The sequence below is a fragment of the Micromys minutus genome (assembly GCF_963924665.1).
Source record: "Micromys minutus genome assembly, chromosome: 1".
Classification (NCBI taxonomy): domain Eukaryota; kingdom Metazoa; phylum Chordata; class Mammalia; order Rodentia; family Muridae; genus Micromys; species Micromys minutus.
This window is the reverse complement of record NC_137969.1, coordinates 230,823,518-230,849,186: the sequence shown is the minus strand read 5'-3', so window position 1 is coordinate 230,849,186 and position 25,669 is coordinate 230,823,518. Positions and strand designations below refer to the sequence as shown.

Genomic DNA, 25,669 nt, shown 5'->3' with positions numbered 1-25,669 from the left:
AACTGCCAGGAATCCTAAAGCTGTCAGGTAAGGGAGGAATGCGCAGCTGCGGCCCTGCCGGAAGTCCGGAAACCTGGAAGTCCAGGGGTTGACCCTGGCTGTCCTCTACAAGTCCACAGTAGGAGTGGGCTGTTGACCTAGGGAAATCAGGTAGGATTCCAGGCGATCTTACAGAGATTAAAGGCCATTGTCAGTCTCACTCTTCCCACCCCTACCCCGCAATGCAAAAGGTGAAATTCAAATATTTCTTTGGGAAGATTCAGAAATATTTCCGCTTATCCTGGGCTCTGGGTGTTTTTTTTTTTTTTTTTTTTTTTTTTTTTTTTTTTTAAGATGTATTGTGTGTGTGTGTGTGTGTGTGTGTGTGTGTGTGTGTGTGTGTAAGGCATAGGTGTATGCATCTGTGTACACATGTCAGCAAAGGCCAAAAGAGGATGTCATCCCTTAGACCTTTGTGAACCATTTGATATGGGTGCTGGAATTGAACTCAGGTCCTCTGAGTTCTGGGAACCAATGAACCATCTCTCCAGCCCAAGCTCTGAGCTTTTTCTTCAAAGCACCACATCTTGCTAGAATCAAGTCCTTGGAGCTGGAGAATGTAGCTCCAGGTTACTCTCCCAACCTGGCTGAAGCCCTGGGTTCAACCATCATCATAACAGAACACAAACCAAAAACTAAGTCTATGCAGCACCACAGTAAACAGAACCTTCATTTGGGAATTTGCCCCTTTCGGGTGCAAAACTGAAATTCAGGGAATGAGTTAGGAACCGGGGCTCCAGAGGGAAGACCCTGTCTCAAAAGCAACAAGACAGAAAAAGTGATCTTGCTAGAGGGAGGCAAAAAGTTAATTGAAACTGAGACTCCAAGATGCAGCTCCTGTGATGGGGTGGGGCACACAGATGTTTCGGGGTTACCCATGCTCCTGTAAATAGTTTCTTACCCATGCCCTCTAAGTATGTCCATTGCACTACACACACACACACACACACACACACACACACACACACACACACAAATATCCTTAATTTGCCAATGGCTCTGGATTACTCCTGGAATGTGACAGTGCCTCTGCTAGAAGCAGAAAAGGGAGTACCAGTCCCTTTGTAGATCCCCTGCCCTCCCCAATGTCTCTTGCTTGCTGGATTCAAATGAGAAAGGGACCTGGGAGGTAGATCAGAGTCCTTTAAATAGTAGATGTCACCAGTTCAGAGCAGAACTGAACCAATGGCATTTTAGACAGCTGAAGCCTCAGCTGCTGTCAGCACAACTGTCACCAAGCGCCTCTGGTTGGAGTGGCAGGGTCAGGGGGTGCTGGACCCTGATACCGTCTTCTGGGGTGCATGGTAGATACTCAGGTTAATGGAAGTTACTTCACTACTTGGCTCTAGAACAGTGGCTGGCTGCCTGGCTCCATGCTGGCTGATTATTCTGGAATTTGGGAGTCTGTGCCTTTTCATTAAGAGTGCTGGCCACCCAGACAGATAGCAACAATTCATCACTGTGATTTGGGAGTCCAACCTCATCCACAGCCACACTCTCCCGGATGAGTTCCATCTAAGCAGGCTTGGGACAAATCAGGACAGGGATGTGGGACTCCATTTTCCTGGGGCCTTCAGGTTCTAAAAGTGAGTATGGAGAAGGGGTGGCCTCTGTCTGTCCCAGGAGACATCGAGCCACAGAGCTATATTGTGAACTGTGTCTCTTCTTACTCCTTCCTGCGATCTCTCCCGCTTCAAATGTTCCTAACATGCCCTCCTTTGCAAACAAACAAACAAAACAAAAAAAAAAAAAAAAAAAAAGGAGACTTTTGCCCCATTCCAATGGTCTAACCACCCACTTCTCATACTGGTCCTTTCAGAACGCAGTCTACAGGGTTACCCATGGAAGCTGCACTTGCCTCTACCCTCTGACAGTGTCCCCTGAGCCCTTGAGGTCCTAGAAGGAAAGCACCAGGAAACCCGACATTCTCCCAACTAAAAACATTGGCTTCTGGGGTCTGTGCCAGATACACTCATAACCCCCAAAATGGCCTCCTTGTCCTCTTGTGCAATATCCAGGAATTTGGTGAAACTCATCATTTTTCAGGTTACCGGTAATGCAAGTTTGGAAAGTGAAACAGGAAGGAACACAGGCTGAGAAAGCTTTTATCCAGCCACAGAGTCTCTCCAGATGCAAGATAGATTTTTTTTTTTCTCCCCAGCAGTCCTTTGGTGGGGTTAAAATTAGCCGGCAGCATTCTGGTCACATGGCAGACAACAAAACAAAAGGGAATTGTTCCTCCAGCCACTCCTGGACTAACCCCCACAGACCCTCCTAATCCAAGGATTTCTGGGAATCTGGCTCTCCCCTGGTATAAGAGAGGCCACACCACAGGCTGCCCTCTGGGATAGTTCTTGCTGTAGCAGGGCAGAACACAGACAGTGTGGAGACTTTTTGGAATCCTGGAGCTTGCTTTGTCTGGGAGTCACTCTAGGGCTCCAAACTGGCTTTTTGCAATTCTTCTCCCAGATGCCAGCAAACAAGTAAACATTAGGAGGATTTAAGAAGGGTGATCATGGTACCCTTTGCCTTTTGGGACACCTGGTTGCATGTGTCAGAATGATAACAGGCCCAAACTGTAAGTGACAAGGACTTCAGACAGATCTTTTATCCCTAGACCCTGTTGACAGAATGAATCAGGATCTGCTTCCAGTTTAAAACTATCACCAGCAGCCCCTGAGTTAAAAATACAGCCTCTGACTCACGCATAGTCAGGAAACATGGCTGAGCTCAGTACAGAAACGTGTCCGTCAACCTGGGAAAGGAATCACCGCCACGAATATGCACTTCGCTTGCCAAAGCTCGGCAGCTGCATGAGCCAAAATCCCAGCTGCCTGGACTGTCTGGGGGGGGGGGTCTGAATCACCTGATTTCTGCCTCAGCTTTAGTGTAATTCTAAGCCAGAACCATCTTGAGATGTCTCAAGAGCCAATTGCTCCTTAAAATTGTCTTTGAACACTAACCCTTCAAGTCTGGATCTGCAAGGAAGGTGAAGCCAATGGATTTTATTGATTATTTATCTGAAACGGGGGTATTTAGCAATCTGAAAATTCCACTGAGACCAAACCCATGGCCCTGACCAAATGGTAAAGTCAATCATAAACAGGCACCCAGAGAGTCAGATTCAAAAACTTTGCAGGTAAGCCCCACAACTGGGACAGGTCTAGTCTTTTGTCTTTTGGGCTTCCAGTGACAGTGCACACCTAGGAAGAAACACTTAGACTGGTCCCATGTTCTGTGATACTCTTCCCATGTTTGGAACCAAAAACAGTCTCTGACTAGTCCTTCAACATGAAACCACCTTATGCAGACAGTCCGACAGTCCTCAATAGACTCCTTCCCTGTGCCTCAGGCCAGTCAGCACGAAAAGTCCTCTTTAATGAACACACACTATTCCCCATAACCCCCAGAGGAATAGCCTCAAGGTGTTGCAAGTACATAAAGGTCTGAAAGCTGAAACCCTGGGTAAACAGTTCACTGGAATATATTTAGCAGAAAATATTGAAAACCACAGAGAAAAATATGTCCTCTTTCTGGGATGTTAACGAAGGTTTATGTCTAGGAAGCCTTCAGGAAATAGTGAGCAAAAAAAAAAAAAAAAAAATACTGTTCACCCCTTCCACCCCAGTGTAAATAAATCACTAACCCTCTTTGGTTTCCATAGGCCTTGGCTGGGATATTTAATTTTTCCCCATTAAACAGGCCACCCAGAGAGTTGGCATTATGGACCTGAAAATATACCAGATCTTGAACACACTGTTTTGTTTCTGTACATTGAATCAGGCTGTGTTTCAAATGGCAGCTTGTGGAAGATGTGTGGGGGGTGGGGTGGGGGTGGAGGAATTATCCGGGCTGGTGCACCCTCACGGGAAGCCACCTAAAACTGCAGCATAAAAGACAGTTCAGATTAACCTTGACTCACCCAATGTCTGGTCTCTGACAGGAACCTGTCCTCTGTCTTTGTTGCTCAAGCTGATGTCATTCTAAGGGACTGGGTTTGCTAAGTGCCAATAAGATGCCTTCGGAAGGACCCAGATTGCCTGCAGTGTGGGGTGGGGACACAAGGCAAGGACAGGCAACTACTCTCCCTAAGATGGAGGCCGCATGATGTAAGTGGCTGGCTAAAATAGCTGGCATGCTTTCAGTTTTAAGTTGCCAGCTAAATATTATTAAAAAGATAAAATACACGCAAACTGTACAGAATGTAGGGCTGCTGTGTTTACATCCGGGTTCTGATGACTCAAAGCCTTACACTTGAGCTTGCTGAAAAGCTCTATTAAAAACACAGCTTTCCGAAAAGCCTCCGGGGAGCAGAAGGACTGACTGGGGGTTGGGAGAAGGATGGTAACCCACCCAAAGATGCTTTTCAGCTCTATGCTCCTGGCAAGCATTTAGGGCCCGGAGAAGTCTTAAGGGGTTAACCTCCTCGCAGTTTGCAAGCCAGAGCCGGGAGGGTTAACCTTTTTCCAGAACATTTATTTCACCATCTCACTGACTAGAGAGGGAGGAGGGGCTGGCGGGCGGGAGAGCCTGCCGCGTTGAGAGGCTGCGGATCACAAGGCCATTCTGATAGCCTCCTGTCCCCATGGCAACTGCAACGGCATTTATCAGTTCCTTCTGCGCACAGGCACCGCAAATCTGCATTGCACATGGCAGGCTTCCAGCATTTCAAATGAAAGAGCACTTTGAACGGCTGCCAAGTTTGGAAGGAGCAGAACTGTCAGGGCTGCTTAAAGCTGGCAGTTTATACTGGGGAGGTTTTCACTTCCCAGAATCCTCCGGGCTTGGCAAGCTGCCAAGTACTTAGCGGAAGCTAAAAAGTAACTCTCTCCCTCCCCTCTTCTTTCTCCCCCTGCTCGTGCTCCCCCCTCCACACCATTCACCGCAGTGCTCTCAAAATTTTCCACATGTCCTGTGTCACCAGTGCAGACTGTACAATAAGAACCAGAACACCGGCTGCCCACGATCGGGCTTTTCTCAGTAATGGAGGGTTTAGGGTAGGCTCAGACACTGACAGCGGATTCCCGCTGTACCTGCCATAACCCCATAAGCCACTGAATGGAATCGCGTGGCATGTATGCCTTTCAACCTTGAAAAAAAAAAAGCACATTAATAAAAAATAAAAAGCTTCAGAACTAGGAACATCCTAAGTACTGGGTGGGGTAGAGATGGGGGAGGGGGTTCTGGGTGGAGCTGCACCGGGTGTGGAGAGTCTTGGAAAGGAATACAAAATGTCCACAGCCAGCTTTTCTAAGCTGTGGGGAAGAGGGCTGTTACTGAGAACTGAACTGTTTCTGGCGCTTTCTTGGTTCTCTCAGATGTCATGATGAAAGCTCACAAGCTAGAGATGGGAAGGGAATTGGGAGCTGATTTTTCAATGGAAAGTTTACCAGATAACTTTTGACCCTGCATCGCCCAAGAGCACCCAGAGCACCCCGGCTTCTACTGGCAGAAAGTAGGAACTGGCAGAATTTTCACTGTGCTAATTTTTTTTTTCTTTACATGAAAATCTACACTGAGATCAAGGGCTTGGGCTTTATTTCCTGCACAAATAGAACAAAAATTGTCTGCCGCTTAGGCGGTTGGATAGAGTTCAGGAAAACTATGTCTGGCATTAATTCCAAAGTGGAGGTTTTGGTTCAAGTGAAGCCCATTAATTTCAGTAAACTGTTTTCACTAGCCCAGACCCTGCTGTGCGAGCACTATTTATTACCTTTTGCTAACCTGATGTCTGCTGAGTTGCAAAGCAGAGGGGAGGGGGACTCTGGGGTGGAGATATCTCTATCTTGGATCAAATGGGTTTGCACCTTCCCGTTGGGGGTCAGGTTTAATAGCGAGTTTTCTACCCCTTGCTTTTCTTTATCAGAGCCTTTACCAAAAAAAAAAAAAAAAATCCATCTCGAAACGAATTACAGAAAAACAAATCTGATGGAGAGAAATCTGCTGAGAGAACACAGCCATCCCTTACCCATTTCAGAAAGGCACATCCCAGTCACAGGGATGTTTCCTGTGCTGCCCCCCCCCCCCGCAGGTCCAGGGCAAAGCCCTGACATGATTCACCCTGACGATTGGGTCTAAATCCACCAAGACAGTCAATTTTGGCATTCATTCTCCCTTAGGAATTTTACTAGCTGCTGTAGAAAAGCACATAAATTACTCCCCCTCCCTCTTTTTTTTCCATGCCTTCTCCTTCATCCCCCAGCATTCCCCCTCCCCAGTCCATCTTGATGTCATTTCAAAGAGAAAGATGAAAAGAAGGAAACGAAGGGATTTGTCAGGCAGTCCAGTCTGTGAGTATGTCTTGCCAGGCCCCACCACACCACACACACACACACTCTCTCTCTCTCTCTCTCTCTCTCTCTCTCACACACACACACACACACACACACACACACACACACACGCGCGCGCGCGCGCGCGCACACACACACACACACCAGCTGAGAATGTTAATAAGAATTAAAAGCAAGTCAGTACTATTAAAGCATCAAATTTGAAGAGTTGAAAGGGGAGGGGGCTTGGAGAAAAAGAGAGGGTGGGGTTGGGGTGGGGAAGTGGGAGAGAGGGTGGGAAGGAAATACAATTCGGTCCTTGAAGCTGAGAAGGAAAGAGGTGTCAGTAACCCCATTTGGTCTGCTTGTCAAATGTCAAATTCATTGGTCTCTCCTTTTAAACTACTCCCCCTCTTGCTGCCCCGCCCCAACAGTCAAGTTTTGTGAGGTTCCCGAGTGTGATTAATCTTTGGCAGAGGCCAGAAACAGGAGTAGGCTTCTTGGCTGCCTGTCCTGATAAACACTCTGTTCTTGGGAAGAGTAGGTGAAGGGGGCTGCGGGAGGTAATCTGCGGGCACGGGAGAGAGGGTAGGAATAATGGTGAGGGGTGGAGAAACCACCGTAAGACCTGCCCTCGGGGAGAAATGCCAGTGCCCCTCCTCCCGAACCCGTGGTTTAGGGGTAGGTCAGGTTTCCTGCCCTTAATAAAGTGAGTAGACAGTGAATCCTTTCTCACTGCCAGTCCCTAATGTCCAGGGCGCGTCACTGAGCCACCGAAGGCTCAAAGGAAGGAAAGAGAGCAAAGCGGGTGCACCACGCACTTTCGGACCATCTACAAAGCTGTGCTCTGGGCTCTACATTCCCATCCCCCAGCGCGAATTCGCAGAACGCGCTCGAGATAAAGGGAAACCGAGGCAGTGGCAAAGAAAGCCGAGTTGGGGCGGCCGCTGTAGAGCTTATCATAAAGCATAAGGGGGAACGCCAGACTGTGGGCAAAACAAAAGGAGAGACTATTTGGCGGAGTAGGAGGTCGCTGGGATCGAAACTCCCGAGGCAAGAAAGCTGGCTGTGGATTTTGCAGCGGGGATATTGTGTGAGCAACCAGGCAGAAATTGGCAATATGTAAAAGTGGGAAGGGGGAGAGAGTGGGCGGGAAGGCAAATCAGTGCCTAGAAGGCTGTGCACGGCTGGGAAATGTCACCAAGGAGAACGCAGCGGCACCGAATAAAAGATGAATGATAGACTACCTTTTGGAAAACGAAAATAAAAATAGTAATGGAGGTGAGAAGTCCGCCTCTTCGCTGAAAAGCAGATTCCTCACTGCTTGCCTTAAAGCCCAAACATCCAAGCAGCTCGAATCTCCCCTGTAACCAAGAAGTCAGGGCCAGGCTCACTTTCCTTCGGATTTAATTACACGAAAATGCTGAACAAAACCCTGTAATTACACTCTTAGTCCCTGCCACTCAGGCCCTGCGCACTTCCTGCCTAGTTTTTTTTTTTTTTTTTTTTTAAGAGGGGTCATTGCTTCTTTCTTTCCAAATTGGCCAAAACAAAAAACCTAAAAGCACCAAATAAATCTTTAAGAGTGTTGAGTTTTCATAGTCATTCCTTCCCAACACACACACACAGAGTGAGCGAGCGAGCAAGAGAGAAAGAGAGAGAAAGGGGAAGGGGGAAGAACACCCTAGAACAGTCAGGAACCAGGGAGGGGAAGCCCTTGTCTCTAGGAGAGCCCAAAAGGAAGGGCCCAACTGGGCTATATTGTCTTGCCCCAGCTCCTAGGCTGAGAGGTGGCCCTTGCTTATTTTGTCTGTCACTTCAGCACAAGGTGCTGGGCTGGTCACCTGGGGGTGGGGGACCTGCCAAGGACAAGACAAAGAGTTCAGACAGGGTGTAGCATCAGGCCTGGCTTTTCCTCTTTCTCCTGGAAGGGTTCAGTGCTGGAAGAGATCTGAGTCAGGACTGGCCTTTTACAGGCTCGGCATTACAGACAGGAACTCACAGGGATGCTCTGAAGGCAGAACATAATTTAAGATGGACAGGTAAGAAACCGAAGCTCAAGAAAATAAACAGATTGCTCCTGGAGTCGGTCCTGCTGCTGCAGGAAGTCTTGAACAAGTGCTGCCGCCTCTTCCGGCTTTTGGGGTTACTGCATCAGGAAACTAGGACACCTAGGAGCAATGGAAGTTGGCTCCATTCCGGGCTTCAGCTCCCCAACGCTGAGACAGAAAGAGCTAAGAACCAGGCCTATTAATACAGATCTATTAGTCCACTGTGGAAGGCGAGGCAGAAAGACCACACATTCAAAACCTGTCTGGGCTACAGAATGAGTTCAGGACGAGCCCAGACAACTTACAAGTACCCAATGTAAAAAAAACGAAAAAGGGCTGGAGATAGGGCACCACTCAGCATGCTCCAGGCCCTAGGCTAGGGGCAGTGCTCTCTAGGTAAATCACTGACTAGTTGAATAGAGGGGCAGGGGGCTAACTTACTACAACCCTCCAGGCTTCAGGGCAGCCAGACCTCAACACACTTAGGTAACAACCGAGTAACATTATGACGTAACTCTGGGGTCTGGAAAGAGGCCTTTTCCAAGATGTGTTTGCCAATCTGTTTCTTATTTCCCTCCTTCACCTACATGATTCACTGAGTTCTTACTTTTTCCTTTCAGTGCTGGGGATCCAGGTCAAGGTCCTGCAAGGGCTAGACTTGGCTTTACCACTCACCTGCACTCTCTGGTCCCAGACATGTGCATTTTAAAACTGTCTTGAGGGCGACTGGAGAGCTTCTTTCAGCAACGTCAAGCACTTTGGATTTTCCTTTATCACCCCTGCCTGCGGACAGGGCATCGAAATCTGAAGAGAAAAGTATCTGGGGATTTCCGGAAAAGGTGGTTACTCAGTGATGCTCAGAGTTCAATAGTGACTGGTTTTTAACTCCAAAACAACTGGTACTCATTTATATACCCTACCTTGCAGCCTACAGAGACAGTGGGACCATTAACCTGTAAAGTCCTGTGGGCAGAGGGTTTTACTTTTTGTTTAAGCTTCCTAGATGAATCTGGCACCCCTAAAGGGCCTGTTTTTGCTAGCTCTGGACTACCTCTGGCTCAGCTTCCCTCACCTGTACAAAGGCTGACAAAAATAACACTCACCTCAGAGGCTTGTTTGGACATCGGTGAGATAATGTCTGGAAATGCACTTTTGGAGCCCTTGACAAATGTCGGTTATTGGTAATAATCTCTCACCTTTTATTAAACATATCATAATACCCTGTCATCCACAAAGACCAACGAAACAGGCAAAGGAAGTGGGGGCTAATAATTCCACTTTCACTCAGAGCATGAAGTGCAAATGATTAGCTCAAGGTCAGCCAAGTCCAGGGTGAACAGCATAATGTAAATATGTACCAAGTACCGCCCCTTCTTTCTCTCCCTCTCTCCCGCTCTCTCTCCCTGAGTTCCAGGTTGAGCTAATCAGCGCAGGCAAACCCATGGACCCAATTCAAGGAAAGCAATGATGGCTGCCCTGTACCAGTCTTGACCCAGGAGCGGTGAGGACCTGGGAGGAGCTTCCTGAGAGGTGACCACACTTTCTGGCTGTCCTAGCAGGAAAGTGCCTGCGGCAATGGGTCTCTGGACTCTGGCTTGTGGAAATCCCAAAATGATTGTAGACCGGTGGGAACCTCCCTTTAAGGCCCAGGTTCACAGATGACAATGAGGGCTAAGGGTGGGCACACCTGTGGTCTTCGTGGTCACACTAACGATCTCGACAGGTCTCACCTACTCAAAGCCTTCTTTCCTCTCAAGTTTCCTTGTTAGGGGTTGGAGAATTTGTCCCAGCTGAACTGAAGCAGTGAATAGCACCCTTGTCTGGTTCTTCCACCCTCTCTTCCTCTAGGCCTGTTTCCCTGGACAGCTCATTTCAGGCTTGCTTTTTTTTTGGGGGGGGGGGGGAGTAAGAAACACACCAGCTTTTGCTGAGAGCAGCGCTGGGCTCCCCCAAACCCTGGCACAGTGGTAAAAAGAGGCTGCCTGCCGGGAGGCAGGAACTAGACTCCACTACCCCCTCTCCTGCGCCTTCCCCCCCCTCCCTGATCTCCGCCCCTCCAGGAAGAAAACAGCCTGAGACCGGATCGGTTTTTCGGCCACTGTGCCAACCCCAACCACTATGCCCGCCCTCCCCCTTGCCTTCTCCCCAATTTCGCTCTGAGTGCCCGACTTGCCCATGCGCCCGAGGCTGGGCAGGTCTTGGCGGGCGGTGCAGGCTCAGCTCCCCAGGGCTTCTCAGCGAATCACGTTGTTCCTGGGATTTCATGCTCTAGTGGCTCTTGTGTAACCCTATGCCCTGGCCTAACTCAATACTTTTTTTTAATACCAGGATTAATCCTTTAGGGAAAGGCAAATACTTCCGCCACGGATCCGAATGAGGAGTAAATGTGTAAATCACACACCAGTCTCCAGCCCCCACAGCCCCTTTGCGAGGGGTTTGCAAAAGGCTCAGTAACCAGCCGCACCCCTGGGGTTCCTGGCGCGAGGCGATTCCTGGCCTCGTCAAGGCCAAAGGAGGGCCCAGCCCACACGTTTGTTTTCATCTACTCTTGAAGCCGCTAGCAGGCCAAAGAATCGGGCACTGCTTACTGCCCGGCTGTGTGTTACCAAAAAAGGCTTTTCTCTCTGCGGAGCGCTTGGCGGCGCGCTTTCCAGCGGGGTGACGCGAGGTTCAGCCTCGGCCTCGAGAGCCAGCAGGCCAAGAGCACCCCTGGCCCCGCCCCATTTGGGTTCCAAACTGTGGGGGCCTTTGAGGGCGGGTCGGAGTCGTCGGGATGAATAGAAGTGCTTAAGATCCTGACAGCCCTTCACGCGCCTAGCACTGGGCTATGTTGCTCCGCAAAGGCCAAGTGGAAAGTTGACCTTTTGCTCCAGTTTAGAACAGTGCTGTTTGAGCTCTCTCAGATGGCAAGCTGAGGCGAAAGATAGCTATTAAGAAGGAACTTTGCTTTGTGGGGTTAGAGTTAAGACTTTGTACCTTGCTCTACAAGTTTCTGCAGCCATGCGCCCCAGAACAGAGCGCCAGAGTTCTGTGTTTCTGCTCCCCCACTTCTCACCTAGCTTGATCAGTGCTTCCCAAGAGATCACAGTACGGCTGCCTGAGCAGTGGAATGCATCTCCAAACACTGGAATTCTCACCTCCCCAATTGCTGCTGCATCTCCAAACAGGGCCGTCTGAGACAAGCAGTTGGTTAAGAAGCAATTTATCACCAAGAACGATGGCGAGACTTTTTGAGGGGGTATGGAGAGTGTGATTTTTAAATAAAAGGATTATGAGATTGTGGGCGTAATGGGATTGTTTACATGCTGATGGCTAGCTTGCTCTGTTCACAAATACCTTGGTTTTGGGGTTTTTTTTGGGGGGGGTGTCTGGTAAAAGGAGACAAGATTAGGACTTACATGTGTGTGTGTGTGTGTGTGTGTGTGTGTGTGTGTGTGTGCACCAAATGTAACACTGTGACGTGGAACTCAACTTGCTTTCTCTAGCTGTCTGGCTGGAGGGTTGTGGCTAAGCTGTTATTTCTAAAGTATTTTTGGTTTCATAAAGAGAAAGATAAACAATGTAAAGAAATGGGTCATTCAGCCAAGCCAAAGTTCAGGAGTCCCTGGCTGGTAGGGATTGATTGTTTTGACTCACTCAAGGGTAACTGTGGGTAGGGTGAAGTCTAAGGGTGCAGAGACACTCACTGAGAAGCTCTACACACAGGACTCTGCTCCAAACCAGCCAGGCAACGTTATTATTGCCCCGAAGAACACAGTGAGCTCACTGTTTTTGCAAAAACAGAAACTGGGTTGCTCTGAGAGGAAAGAGCGGCTCCCTAAGGGCTCCTCTCCTTCTCCTTGCAAGCTCTACTTTCCTTTGCATTTAGGACCTACAATGAAGATCTCTCGATGCTGGGAAAATGCCCGAATAGCTTCTGGAGATCAAATGTCAAAACAAAAGTAGTTCTTGTTGCTTCAACCGACTGTAACCGTGATCATAAATAATGATCATAATGCCTTGTGCACTTTAATATCTTCACAGGTTAGCCAGTGACAGGATCAATATCACCAAAACTAGTGTCCAACTGTGGCAGTTTCCTGTGAATGTGATAATGTGCTCTTTGTACTGTATGGTTCATTTTTGCTCCAGTTTGCACAGTGACCCTTCACAGCTTCTCTACGTGGATCCTAGGGGCTCGTTATGAAGGTGCATTTGCATAGCACTTTATATACAAGGTTGTATGTAACAAAAAACGGGATGCTTAGCCCCCTGCACCATCCCTGGGAGCTTTAGCTTGTGTGCACCACTACCTCTCAAACCAAACTTACTGGATTTAGACCCCAGGCCAGCTGCTGCAGTAATTTCAGTCTCTCTATTTTCCTAGTCTGTAAAATGGAATGGAATCTACTTTGTAGAAGACTTTCCGGGTTTATGGAAGTAAATACGGCTTTATAGAATGTATCTACATTATAATGGAAATAAAAAGCTGAATCGAAGGAACTGACCCTGTTACCTGTCTCAGAGTAACCAGCCACAAACACAAGGCACAAACCCAAATCTTCAACAACCCAGCAGGCTGAGGGAGATAATTCTATTTTGCAGAAGGAAAATATTATATAAACAGAGCTCAAGGTTACAAAGCCTGTAGTAATGGGGAAGAAATTCCAACCCTGAAGAGCAAACCCAGCCTTATCCCCTCTACCAACCTTCCACAGGGATTATCTTCATTTACATAAGAAAAAGCAAACCCAATAAATAGAAAAACCAACCAAGTGAAATGCTTCAGCCTGAGCTAAGACCAACTCTATCAGTTTTTACAGTAAGCAATAATGATGGGCAGTGATTTTAGGAGGGAGAAGAAATCATGACCTCCCAGAGTGCACCGGGGCAGTGCGGAATTGAATAAATCACAACACACAGAAGGAACTCTGAAAACTGTTCTTTATTTATTTATGGGTCTAAAGATAGAGCTCTGAGCTTGGGTCATCCAAAACAAGCTCTCCCTCTTGGACCTACGTCCCCAGCTCTAGCACTCAGTATTATTAAATGCCCCTCCCCCCTTTATGAAACCCAGAAAACCACTCACCTGTTTGGCCAATTCCTCACTCCCCTTTCCCTGCCCTTCACTGCAGCTGTATTCAGAAGGCCTCCGAGTGCTCAGAGCTTCTTTAGACATTCAGCCAAATATTTTAGAGTTCGGCCAGGGAGAGGGGTGGCTCATTTAGCGCCATTCTCACAACTCCGATTCCATTCTTAGGCTGGGTCGCAAAAACAAATCTAAAAGGTAATTTCTGGAAGACCGGAGAAATGCTAATTCTGCAGGTGTTTGGGCGCCAATGGTGGCAAGGAATGTAACATTAACGGGGGAAGGAGCTCTCATTGCAGATTAAATAGGTTCTACCTAAAGTGAAACTCGTCAAACAGGGCATTTAATTTTACTGCCTGGGGTTTTGGTGGGGTGGGGAACGAGAATCGGAAACAACACTCGTGGCTCTTAAATGTTTTGTTACTTGGGAAAGCCAGGCAGGAAAAGGAAAGGTCATCGCCTGTTTCATCCCGCCACCCCGCCCCGACCCCCCCCCCCTTCCCGAACCCAAACCCTGGACTTGCAGCTTTAGCTCCCCGGGCCTCAGCTGTGGTACACACACAGCCGAGGGGGGGAGGGGAGGAGAGGGTGGAGGCGTGGAGGAGGGGCCAACAGGGAGGAATCTGGGCATGCTGCCGCGCATGCGCCTTTTGCAAGCAACAAGTGGGCTCCACAGACAGAGGAAGTGTAAAGGGGGGGTGGGGGACTGGTGCAGAGCATGGCGGTGACGTCAGCGCTCCGCCCGGGCGGCATCCCGCGCGGCCAAGCCGGGGACAGCGCGAGCCGCAGCCGGAGCAGGAGCGCTGAGACGCGCCTCCGGAACGTAGAGTAACAATCACAACCCCACATTCCAGGCGAGCGCGAGCGGGAAGGGATGCGACCCGGGTGGAGGCACCGAGTGAGCGCCCTGCAGCCAACGTGATCGCCGCCAGCCTCAGTGGCCGGAGAGGTGGTCAGGCCAGGGGGCGGTGGGAGCCTGCGTGCGTGCGCTCCTCTCCTGTGCTCTCGTGTGTCTTGGAAACGGTGGCGTGGCTGCTCCCTCCGGCGTGCAAACCCAGGCGCCGCCAGCGCAACGGCCGTCGCTGCGGAAGGGAAACGCTCCTCTCTTGGCAGCCACCTCCTCCCCCGGCCCTCCCGGGGAATCAGCGGCTTCAGCAAGATTGGACCTGGGCACCGGGTGGCAAACCCTTCAAACCCTCTCCCCGGGGCGCCTGGCGTGGAGAAGACTCAGATCGTAGGGGGACCCCGTTCGCGCTTTCACGCTTCAATCACTCCGGGGAGGGGGCCAAGAGGCCACTAGCGGCTGGCCCCGGACACCCTAGCCCCCTCCCCCCAGGCCCGGAGCTCGCAGCCCTGATCCGTCGCACCAGGAAGAAGGCTCCCGGTGCGCTTCTCCAGACCAGACAGCCGCAGTAGGAGGTGGGGGCGAGGAGCGTGCGGAACCCGTCGGCCGCCTGGGCTGTAGAGCCCCTGCCGAGAGGCTCTACAGCGCCGGCGGTGGAGACTCGACTCGCGCTCCCTCCGGCCCCTGGGGCAGAACTTTCTCGCCCCCCTCCGCCCCCCTCCCCCGCAGCCGGACTCCTTCCCCCAGCCAGCTAGTCCTCCGATAGAAGAAGGCACAGCGGAGACAGCCGGGGCGGGGGCCTACCTTCCCCGAGGCTGGCATCATGTCGGCGGCGCAGGTGTCCTCGTCCCGAAGACAGTCTTGCTACCTGTGTGACCTGCCTCGCATGCCCTGGGCCATGATCTGGGACTTCTCCGAACCCGTCTGCCGTGGTTGCGTCAATTACGAAGGCGCTGACCGCATAGAATTCGTGATCGAGACAGCACGCCAGCTAAAGCGGGCGCACGGTTGCTTCCAAGACGGCCGCTCCCCCGGGCCACCGCCGCCAGTCGGGGTCAAGACAGTGGCCTTGTCCGCTAAGGAAGCGGCAGCAGCAGCAGCTGCCGCTCAGCAACAGCAACAGCAGCAGCAGCAACAACAGCAGCAGCAGCAGCAGCAACTCAACCACGTCGATGGCTCCACCAAGCCTGCAGTGCTGGCCGCCCCGTCCGGTCTGGAGCGCTATGGCCTGAGCGCAGCGGCCGCCGCTGCTGCCGCCGCCGCCGCCGCCGCGGTGGAACAACGCAGCCGTTTCGAGTATCCGCCTCCCCCGGTGAGTCTGGGGAGCAGCAGCCATGCCGCCCGGCTGCCCAACGGCCTGGGAGGTCCTAACGGCTTCCCCAAGCCGGCACCAGAGGAGGGCCCACCGGAGCTGAACCGCCAGAGCCCCAACTCGTCCTCAGCGGCAACATCGGTGGCTTCTCGGCGTGGGACACATAGTGGGCTGGTGACTGGGCTGCCCAACCCGGGTGGTGGCGGGGGACCCCAGCTCACTGTGCCCCCCAACCTATTGCCGCAGACACTGCTTAATGGCCCGGCCAGCGCCGCGGTACTGCCTCCGCCTCATGGTTTGGGGGGAAGCCGAGGGCCCCCGACTCCAGCACCTCCGGGTGCTCCCGGGGGCCCCGCCTGTCTCGGGGGTCCCCCGGGTGTGTCCGCCACGGTATCCTCCGCTCCTTCATCGACCTCGTCGACGGTGGCAGAGGTGGGCGTGGGTGCTGCTGGCAAGAGGCCTGGATCAGTGTCGAGCACGGACCAGGAGCGTGAGCTAAAAGAGAAGCAGCGCAACGCTGAGGCCTTGGCCGAGCTGAGCGAGAGCCTGCGCAACCGCGCGGAGGAGTGGGCCAACAAGCCCAAGATGGTCCGCGACACACTGCTCACGCTGGCTGGCTGCACGCCCTACGAGGTGCGCTTCAAGAAGGACCACTCTCTGTTGGGTCGCGTCTTTGCCTTCGACGCAGTCTCTAAGCCTGGCATGGACTACGAGCTAAAACTGTTCATTGAGTATCCCACGGGCTCCGGCAATGTGTACTCCAGCGCGTCTGGGGTGGCCAAACAGATGTACCAGGATTGCATGAAGGACTTTGGCCGGGGTCTGTCCTCTGGCTTCAAGTACCTGGAGTACGAGAAGAAGCATGGTTCTGGCGACTGGCGCCTACTTGGGGACCTATTACCCGAGGCTGTGCGCTTCTTCAAGGAGGGCGTGCCCGGCGCGGACATGCTGCCCCAGCCCTACCTAGATGCCAGTTGTCCCATGCTACCCACAGCGCTGGTGAGTCTCAGCCGCGCCCCCAGCGCACCTCCAGGAACAGGAGCCTTGCCGCCCGCGGCGCCCACGGGTCGAAGTGCAGCGTCCAGCCTGCGCAAAAGGAAGGCATCCCCGGAGCCTCCAGACTCGGCTGAGAGCGCGCTGAAACTCGGCGAGGAGCAGCAGAGGCAGCAGTGGATGGCAAACCAGAGCGAGGCGCTGAAGCTCACTATGTCTGCGGGGGGCTTTGCGGCGCCGGGACACGCGGCAGGGGGACCGCCTCCGCCCCCTCCACCTCTGGGACCTCATTCCAATCGGACCACCCCGCCGGAGTCAGCCCCCCAGAACGGTCCATCCCCCATGGCCGCGCTCATGTCAGTAGCAGACACTTTGGGCACAGCTCATTCGCCCAAGGACGGCAGTTCAGTGCACTCGACCACTGCATCTGCAAGGCGAAACAGCAGCAGCCCGGTGTCACCCGCCTCCGTGCCCGGGCAGCGTCGTCTGACATCACGCAATGGGGACCTGAATTTACAGGTGGCACCCCCGCCGCCTAGCGCCCATCCGGGCATGGACCAAGTGCACCCCCAAAACATTCCGGATTCCCCTATGGCCAACAGCGGACCCCTCTGCTGTACCATTTGTCACGAACGTTTGGAGGACACGCATTTCGTTCAGTGTCCGTCTGTCCCTAGCCACAAATTTTGTTTCCCTTGTTCTAGAGAGAGTATCAAAGCCCAGGGGGCCACAGGCGAGGTGTATTGCCCCAGCGGAGAGAAATGCCCCCTGGTCGGGTCTAATGTACCTTGGGCCTTCATGCAGGGCGAAATCGCAACTATCTTAGCTGGGGATGTAAAAGTGAAAAAAGAGAGAGACCCTTGAACCGCAGGGCAGCGACCTCCTTTGCCCTAGACCACCTCCTCTTCAGTCTAGAGGGCCCTTCCCCCACCTGCCTCCACCTCCCCTATCCACCAAGATGTAGAATTGTGAATATAACTGCAAAAAGTTAGTCTTATGTATAGACATTATTTTCGTCGTATGTTTCTATATTTTGAAACAGGTATGTAACTTCTTCATTTGAAGGATAAGCTGGTTTGTGTTAAGCAGTATAATATTGATTGGGTCTTTCGCATCATATTCGTTAGCATTTATTTGGTGGCAGAATGTTTGCCGAGGTACAGAATTAATAGCCCTTAGCAACGACTGCTGCTGGTGTGTATTTTTGTAAATGTTATGCACTCGGAAAGGAAAAAAACACACAAAAGAGGATTTTGTTGTTTTTGTTTTGCCAAGGCCAGTGTTGCTGCCTAAAAAAAGAAAAAAAGAAAAAAATACAAAAAAAAAAAAAAACTGATGCTATAAAATGGTAAAAGCTTCTTTCTAAACAGCCCCAAGTGTTGAAGTCTTTACTTAATTTTTGTTGTTTTGTTTTCCTGTTTTGTTTGCAAAATGGTAAGGGGGTATTGGGAGGGGATGGGTGTTTTTTTGTTGCAAGTTTGTGAAAGGGGAAAATGTTTTGGTTTGTTTCTACTGACCTGAATGTGTTGGATCTTCACGTGTTGTTTTGTTTTGGCTTTGTTGATGCACGGATGCTTTTGAACAGTAGAGCGAAACTCTAGACATGGAGAACTTGCTGTTTGTCCTTTATACATTTCTGTAGTTAACAGAACACTGTAATGTGCCTTGGAGCTTAGTAACTTGTAATAAATTCAATTGATATTAATTTCGCCCTGAGTCAGCAAATTTGTATTTCTAGGGTTGAGGCTCCCAAACTCCAATTAAGGAGACAACTGTTTACCTTCTACCTCGATGGAACCAGACATCCTGGTTCCTTGGAAGGCTCTCAGAGCAGGCTGCCCCACCCTCCTGGGTACCAGACTGTTTACATTTACCTCCCCTGTAATCTACAGTTGCTGACTAAGCAATTTCTGTTTACTCTTAAGAGTCTTTACCCACCCCACCCCCCATACAGGACCCAGCTGCAAAGAGCATTGTCAGGAATGCTCTTTGGTGTCATTCCCTGGGGCGATCAGTATATCCTGGTACCCGATGCAGCTGTGACCTAACTAGTGGGAACAGAGGGAGTTTATCTTGCCTCTACAGGCAGGGCAAAATTTTCTGTCATTGCACACTTAAAACAAAAGGTGTCTGACTGGGCTTTGCTTTCTGTGTGTAGATGAAAATGTGACCAGCCAGCTTCCCCCATCTCCTGCCATGGATGTGTTCCTAGACTGTTAACTGTTTTTGAGCTGCTTAATAGACTATCCCTCTGGAACTATAGACTAAAATAAACCCTTCAAATTTAAAAAAAAAAAAAAAAAAAAAGGCCTAGGTAGGAGTGGGGGCAGGGAAGGGTGTGAGCATCTGGGAGGCAAATGGCAAATGAATGTTGATTGCAAAGCGGTTTTCACCTCATTCATTATATCCCACCCCTTAATGAGTGTTTAAGTCGGGACCCAGCTGATCCGGAGCAGACTTGGGGGATGGGGGTGAAAGGGAAAGAGAAGCAAAGGTGGTTTAGGCACCAAATGGAATCCATTTGACTTGTAAAGAAACACAACTATCAACTTAGTTGGGAGCATTTGGGAGCCTCTGGCAAGTAGAGAAGTAGCGAAGGCGCGAGGCAAACAGTCCTAGTTTGAACCTTGTCCTTTCCTGGAGGCAACAGAGGACTAGGAAACAGAAAGGAAGCAAAACAACAGGGGCGATCTGGTCTGAAATTCATTCCTAGCCACTCCCCATTCCTGGCAGAGAGGACTAACCCGATCTGGATGGGGGCGGGAGTGGGAGGAAGTGATATCCCTGAGGAGCTGGAGTGCAGGAAGGTGGGACTGGGTTGCAAGGAAATCAAGTCATGGTTGGTCCTGAACACCAGCAGCACGGAGGTTTGATTAAGTTGGGATTTGGGTTTTTGATCCTGCTTTGCCACCGTATAGAAGTGGAACCCAGAACCCTGGTGCGCCTGTGTGGGTGTGTATATTTGGGAATGGGATCCATGATGCTCTTGATGGCTCTGCAGCATGATACATGGGAGGTGCCTGGCTCACCTCTAAGAATCTCCCTACATATAAATAGATGTTCATTCCTGTCTGCTCCCAGCAAATGTGTCCTTGCGTTTTCATCTGCTGCCAAGTGTTGTATTGGTGCTTATGAGTCATGAAACCTATTTTCATCCTCAGGGGTAATTAACTTGGTGGTAGCAATGCATCGTAGACTGTAGGAAGAGTTGATTCAAAAACACATCCAGGACCAGCGACCAATCACTTAAAGGTCTGGGCTGGCTTTCCTTACAGCCTCATTAATAAAAACCTGAGCAGGTTTCGCCTGGAAGATTCCTCAAGGTGCTCCCAATCCCCACACCAAATGTGCATGCTCTTGAAATGGGTGAATCTAAGAGGGAACCCCCGCCCCCACCCCCATCAGCTAGGATGTGAGGATTGCCTGTCCAGGTGTGAACGCTGTGAGCAGTGTCTGTCTGTCCTGTTACCTACCTGTGCTATCTTACACAGGTTCTGCCTGCCTTCCACTCCCTCTTCATTGCTTTGGTATTGTGTTCGGGAACTTTTAGGATTGCAAAGCCCTTGATTACTAGTACATATGGTCAAGCGGTCTGTCATTAGGAGCTGAGAACAGTGTTTTCTCTCCTGGTTGTTGCTGAGCGCTATTCTTAGGAGAAGCAGCAGCTGTAGTGATGAAGCATCCAGCAAAGGAGTCTGGGCTGGTTTCACCTAAGGAAGCCTGACTTGACGAGACTCAGCGGAGAGCAGTAAACTGGAGGAAGCATGCGAGAGGTCGGGGCAGAGCTCTGGCTACAAGTGAATCATACATAACTGGTACAGTTAATGTAAGTTTACAATAGCCATGGGCCTCTTGTTAAATGGTAGCTCTCTTGGGGCGGGGCACGAGGAGTGATAAAACCCTTCTCTTTGCTGGAATTGTTCAGCATCCAGTGTGGGTGCCTTAACCGGTCTCTATTTGATTCTCCCTTCTCCGAATGGGTCCACACTAGACACCTAGGAACCATTTGCCTTCTCTGGCCCCAAGGATTATTGTGTATTTCAGACTCACAGCCAAAGTGTCTAGCTGACTGACTGTAAGCTTTTACCCCAGTGTTACTTGGGAATATCCCTACTCCAGCTGCCCATCTATCTCACTTTGGTCTCAGAACCATAGACAGTGGCCACCGTTTTACAGTCTCTACTGTATTGTTTGTATGTCTTACTTGTGGGTCTAATACAGTCTTAATGATTCCTTAAGTGGTGTTGGGAACCATGGAAAAGTAACAGCTTTTGGAAGAATAAGCTGATGGGTAGATAAGCCATTCTTGATTCTGAAGTCGATACCATTGGCGATCTATCTGTTGGGAGAGCTCATGACTTCAGACTGTTAGTAGTAAAATTCCAGATATTCTAGGTACATTCTCTCATGGATCCCGGACTGCTGATAAAATGATAATACGGTATTTAAATGCTTTGGACCATCTCAGGTAGCCAGTGTTGGCTTCAAACTTTCATTCCTTCTCCTGACTCTCAGCTTTTGGGTGCTGGGCTATAGGAATGAGCCCCTAGCCCTAGCTTTCTGAAATTCCCGTTTGTTTTTTCCTAAACGTCATCAAAAACAGGAAGTTGGACATAGGGATGACCCTAAGGCCTAGTGAACAACCTTGTTTACTTGGTAATCCTGGTGACTGAACCCTAGGGCTCTACCAAAGAAACCCTGTGCTCTACTGCAGAATCACATCCTTAGCCCCTTTTTTACTCTTTGAGACAGGGAACTCACTAAATTGTCCAGTATGGTTCAAACATCTTTTGTTTTGTTTTGTTTTGTTTTGTTTTTCAAGACAGGGTTTCTCTGTGTAACCCTGGCTACCCTGGAGCTTACTTTGTAGACCAGTCAAGCTTCAAACTCATAGATACCCACCTGCCTCTGCCTTCCAAGTGCTGGGATTAAAGACAAGTACCACCACTCTCTGGCTCTAAACTTTTTTTTTTTTCAGGCAGGGTTTCACTATGTAGTAGCCCTAGCTGGCTTGGAACTTGCTGTAGACCAGACTGGCCTTGAACTCAGAGAGATTGTCCTAACTCTATCTCCTGGGATTGAGGGAGCAAACCATCATACTAAGCATGACTATTTATAAATAGGTTTAGGAACATCTACAGCCCATCTATGAAACTTGAGTTTAGAACTCGGGCCCATGCATTATCCAGCTTTTAAACTCAAGGCTGGGAGAATAGATACAACTTCCCTGTGGTCACACGGTGGCAGGGACTGAACTAGATTCCTATTTGAAAACAGCCTATAGTAGACAGTAAAAACAAAACCTACTAACCAAACAAAACCTCTACAGATCCTTGGTTTAGCTATAGCTGTCTACCAAAAGGAAGGACAATGGGTGGGCGAAGTCTCCAGGGAGTGGGGCACATGCCCTCATTAGCTCTCGGAAGATGGCAACCAGCATCAGTCTCACGGTTTTCAGTGAGACTTAGCAATGTTTCTAGGTTTCTGGCTTGAATTGTAAAGCCTTCTTAACCTTTCGTCTCTGTACCGACACACCTCCTCTCCATTTGCTAATTGGAAACTTTTGGAGGTTTAAAGACAGACAGTGGACTGCAAAACCAACGAGGGGCATTCATCTGGGTGAGCAAGGAAGAGCAGTTCTCACTCTCAAGCCTGGGGGTTCTCTGCTCTCACCTTATTCTTTTTGCCTGGCTGATTCTCCCACTGCAAAGGGGGAACTGAAAGAGACAGTAACAAACCAGGTGCCAGGTAGAGAGAAGCACACTGAGTTGTCAACCTTCAGGCCAGCCTGAGCGGAAGATGTGTCGTCCTGGTTTATACTAAGATCAGCTGAACACAGAAAGATTGAATTACCTCAAGTCCAAGCCCAGGTTGGCCTAGATCCTGCATTCTTCTTTAACCTGTTGTTCTGCACCTAGTACTTATGACCTTCTGGCCCCTGGAAGCCAAGGCTCTGAGAGGATGAGTCCCAGCCATTCCCACTGTCTTCTTCCCTGACTTTCAGTGTGAACCTCAGAGCCAACTTCAGGAAGACTGGAGATGACACACTGTTCCGGCAAGGTGCAGTTGGGATTCTGGAGTCATGATGTTTTCTTGGAGTCTCCCTCCATCATCTCCTACTGTGGTGTCTGATAAAACAGAGAGGTGGGTAGGGAGGAGATGATGCATCTCAACTCTAATGGCTATTGCTCCTGTGAGGAACATCAACCCCACTGACCATCTCGATCCCTGACATTTTCAATTGTGTTAGTGGGAAATTGGCTCATTTATTCTTGGGCCTTGTTTGGTCATTCTCACTCACTAGTGGGCCTCAGAAATGCATCCATGAGCAGGACGGTCTATGTTCTGATGGTCCTGAGAAAGCTCACCTTTGGTCTTTCCCCACTTCAGGCCTAGATGGTGTGGCAATGAATCTCTTTCCGTATTAATATATCACCCCCTTGCTTAGAAAGGCCACTTGGTAGCACATGCCTGTAATCCCAGAATTTGGGAAGTAGAGGCAGGAAGATCAGGAGTTCAAGGTCACCCTCTGCTATACAGCACTTTACTGGCCAGCATGGAATGGCTGGGGATGCTAATCAGTACAAGGTGCTCAAAGCAGCTGGGATCTATACTATAGTCTCCTGGGGGCTTAGCGCACACCAAAGACAAGGAGAACAGCACAGGATAAGGACTTGGACTTGAGTCACAGAGACTCTACCTGAATCCGGGGAGTTTCCATCTCACCATCAAAGGTTAGCTTATATTCCTTATAAAGTTCTGGACAAAGGGTGAGTGCACCCGAATATATGTATGTATGGATGCATGTATATGTCTATGTGTGTATGTGTATACATATGTATATGTCTGTCTTTGGCTCACATTCAGTGTACTTACATGTTACCTACATATTATATGGTCCAGCCCCTTAAGCTAGCCGCTATAAGCTTGAATGTTCTTTGGAAGGAATAGCCAGGGATGGGGCATGGAGCAGGCCAGGTATCCCCTGCAATGTTCCACTATATCCTAACCTCCAAACACACACACACTACCCAGCAGCACCAGGGAACCACCTGAGGAGTGTGGCTGAAAGGAAAGAGGAAAGAAAGGACAGAGAGATGGTATATTCTCACTCCTTCCTGACACCCTCCCCTAGTCCTGCTCCCCAGCCTAGTTCCCCAGTCTTCCAGGGAACCAGGTGTTTGGGTTGTGAGGAGAACTGAGCACTTGAAGTCATGCCAGGGCCCCTGCTCTGGACCACCCGGAGCTCTAGCGGCCTCAGGAGGCCTGGCCGCAGCTGAGAACAGGTTTGGGTGGCTGCTGGTGTCTGCAGTGCTGATGGCCAGCGCCCTGGGAGAGGCGGCTGTGGAATGCTGGCCATGTGGACCTGAAGGAATTAACTCAGTGCCCCTGGGTCTCAGCCCAGACTATCATGTGACTACCTCCCACAAGCTCCCCTACCCCTAACCTCTTGTCTTCCTGGAGTCTAAGCTTGGAGCACTACTGGTCTTGGATCAGAGCTGATGGCAGCTGATCACTCACTCCCTGGGGAGTTGCCAATAGGCTCACTCCGGTTGGGGTTGGGGAGGAGTTAAAGGGCGGTGGTGGCTGGGAGCATCTTTAAGGTAGAAGAGGAAGGGGATCAAGGGGGAGTCAGAAACGAAGCAGCAGCGGGTGGTAGTCTTCCTCTTCACCAGGTCCCCTAATAGGGAGCAGCCTCTTTGGTTCCAAGCCTCTTCTGCCCAGCTGGGCCTCCAGGCAGTGTCCAGGAGAGAGGCCTGGGAGAGACACAGCCGCCCTGGGGCAGGAAGCCAGTACCAGCCACACCCCCTGGTGGGCCTCAGAGACCAGCCCCTAGTCTTGTGACTCCCGCTTGTCCTTGGGTTCCACCCATTCTATGCAGGCAGAAGTAGGAGTGAGCACGTTTCTGCTCACCTCCAGCTTTGGCCTCTAGCAGTCTGGGGCAAGAGGGATGTGTAGGCAATCTCCACCATTTCCTTCTTTGTTCTGTACGGTTCAGGTCAAGCCCGTGTCACTGGTTAGCTCAGTCACAGGACCTGTGGCTTCCGAATCTCTTCAACTCCTGTCCCACCTGATGCTGAGGCCTTTTCCCGGGCTCTCTCCTTCCACATTGTGGTTGATGGCCTTGAACAGGGTGGGGTCTCCTTAAGATGGCCGAGGAGGCCCTCTCAGGCAGTGAGAGTATGCACAGCTCAGATGGTTGCTTCTGCTCTAATCCCCTCTCCCACTCTTGTTCTTCCAACACTCATCAAGGGACCCATCTTGCTTCCAACAAATAATTGTTGGTTGGTGTCTGAGTTCAAAGTCTGCTTCTGCTATCTCTCTGAGCTATAGATCTCATCCCCTACTTGAATCTTCCTTTGAAACTGAGATTGCCTCCTTATAACAGTGTGGGAGAAAAAAGTAAAGTTGATGCTAATTGCCAGTCTAGGATCTGTGGCTATGACTTTGTTTGTTGGTGTGTGTGTGTGTGTGTGTGTGTGTGTAAGGATGGGAGGTCAGGAACAGGGGTAAAGGTGAAGAGATAACTCATTGTTTAAAACACTTGCTGCTGTAGCAAGAGGACAGGGTTTGTGTTCCAGGCACCAAGTATGGTGGCTCACAATGGTCAGTAACTCCAGGTCCAAGGGGTCTAATGCCTCTTCTGACCTCTTCAGGCACTGTATGCATGTGGCACACATACTTACAAATGCAGGCAAAATATGCATGCACATAAAATAAAAATTAACAAAGGGAAGCTGGTGTGATGGTGCACGCTTTTAATCCCAGGACTCTGGCGGCAGCGGCAGGTGGATGGTTTTCTAAGTTTGAAGCCAGCCTGGTTTAACAGTGAGTTCCAGGGCAGCCCAAATTACATAGAAAGACCCTGTCTCAAAACAAAGGCAAAAAGAAAAAGAAAAAGAAAGGAAGGAAGTTAATATACGGATGGTATAGAGGTACGTGCCTTTAGTCTCAGAATTCAGGAGGCAGCCTGATCTACACAGTTCCAGCTAGAGCTACATCAAAACAAACAAGCAAGCAAACAGGTAAGTTCAGAGAAAATCAGTGATCAGGTGGTAGAGCAGGGGAAGGAAGAAAGGGTAAAGAAGG

The 25,669-nt window shown here is 50.2% G+C and overlaps 1 protein-coding gene across 1 annotated transcript; it reads left to right on the top strand.

Moving 5' to 3' along the window:
- The first annotated feature begins 14,101 nt into the window (after positions 1-14,101).
- Positions 14,102-18,055, top strand: IRF2BPL (interferon regulatory factor 2 binding protein like). The gene has a single exon (XM_080941127.1). The coding sequence runs from the start codon at positions 15,098-15,100 to the stop codon at positions 17,441-17,443; it is 2,346 nt and encodes a 781-aa protein (XP_080797253.1). The 5' UTR covers positions 14,102-15,097; the 3' UTR covers positions 17,444-18,055.
- The last annotated feature ends 7,614 nt before the right edge of the window (positions 18,056-25,669 follow it).

Bases quoted from the DNA above. Each gene is read 5' to 3' on its own strand.
- IRF2BPL (XM_080941127.1), top strand. From the start codon at position 15,098: ATGTCGGCGGCGCAGGTGTCCTCGTCCCGAAGACAGTCTTGCTACCTG.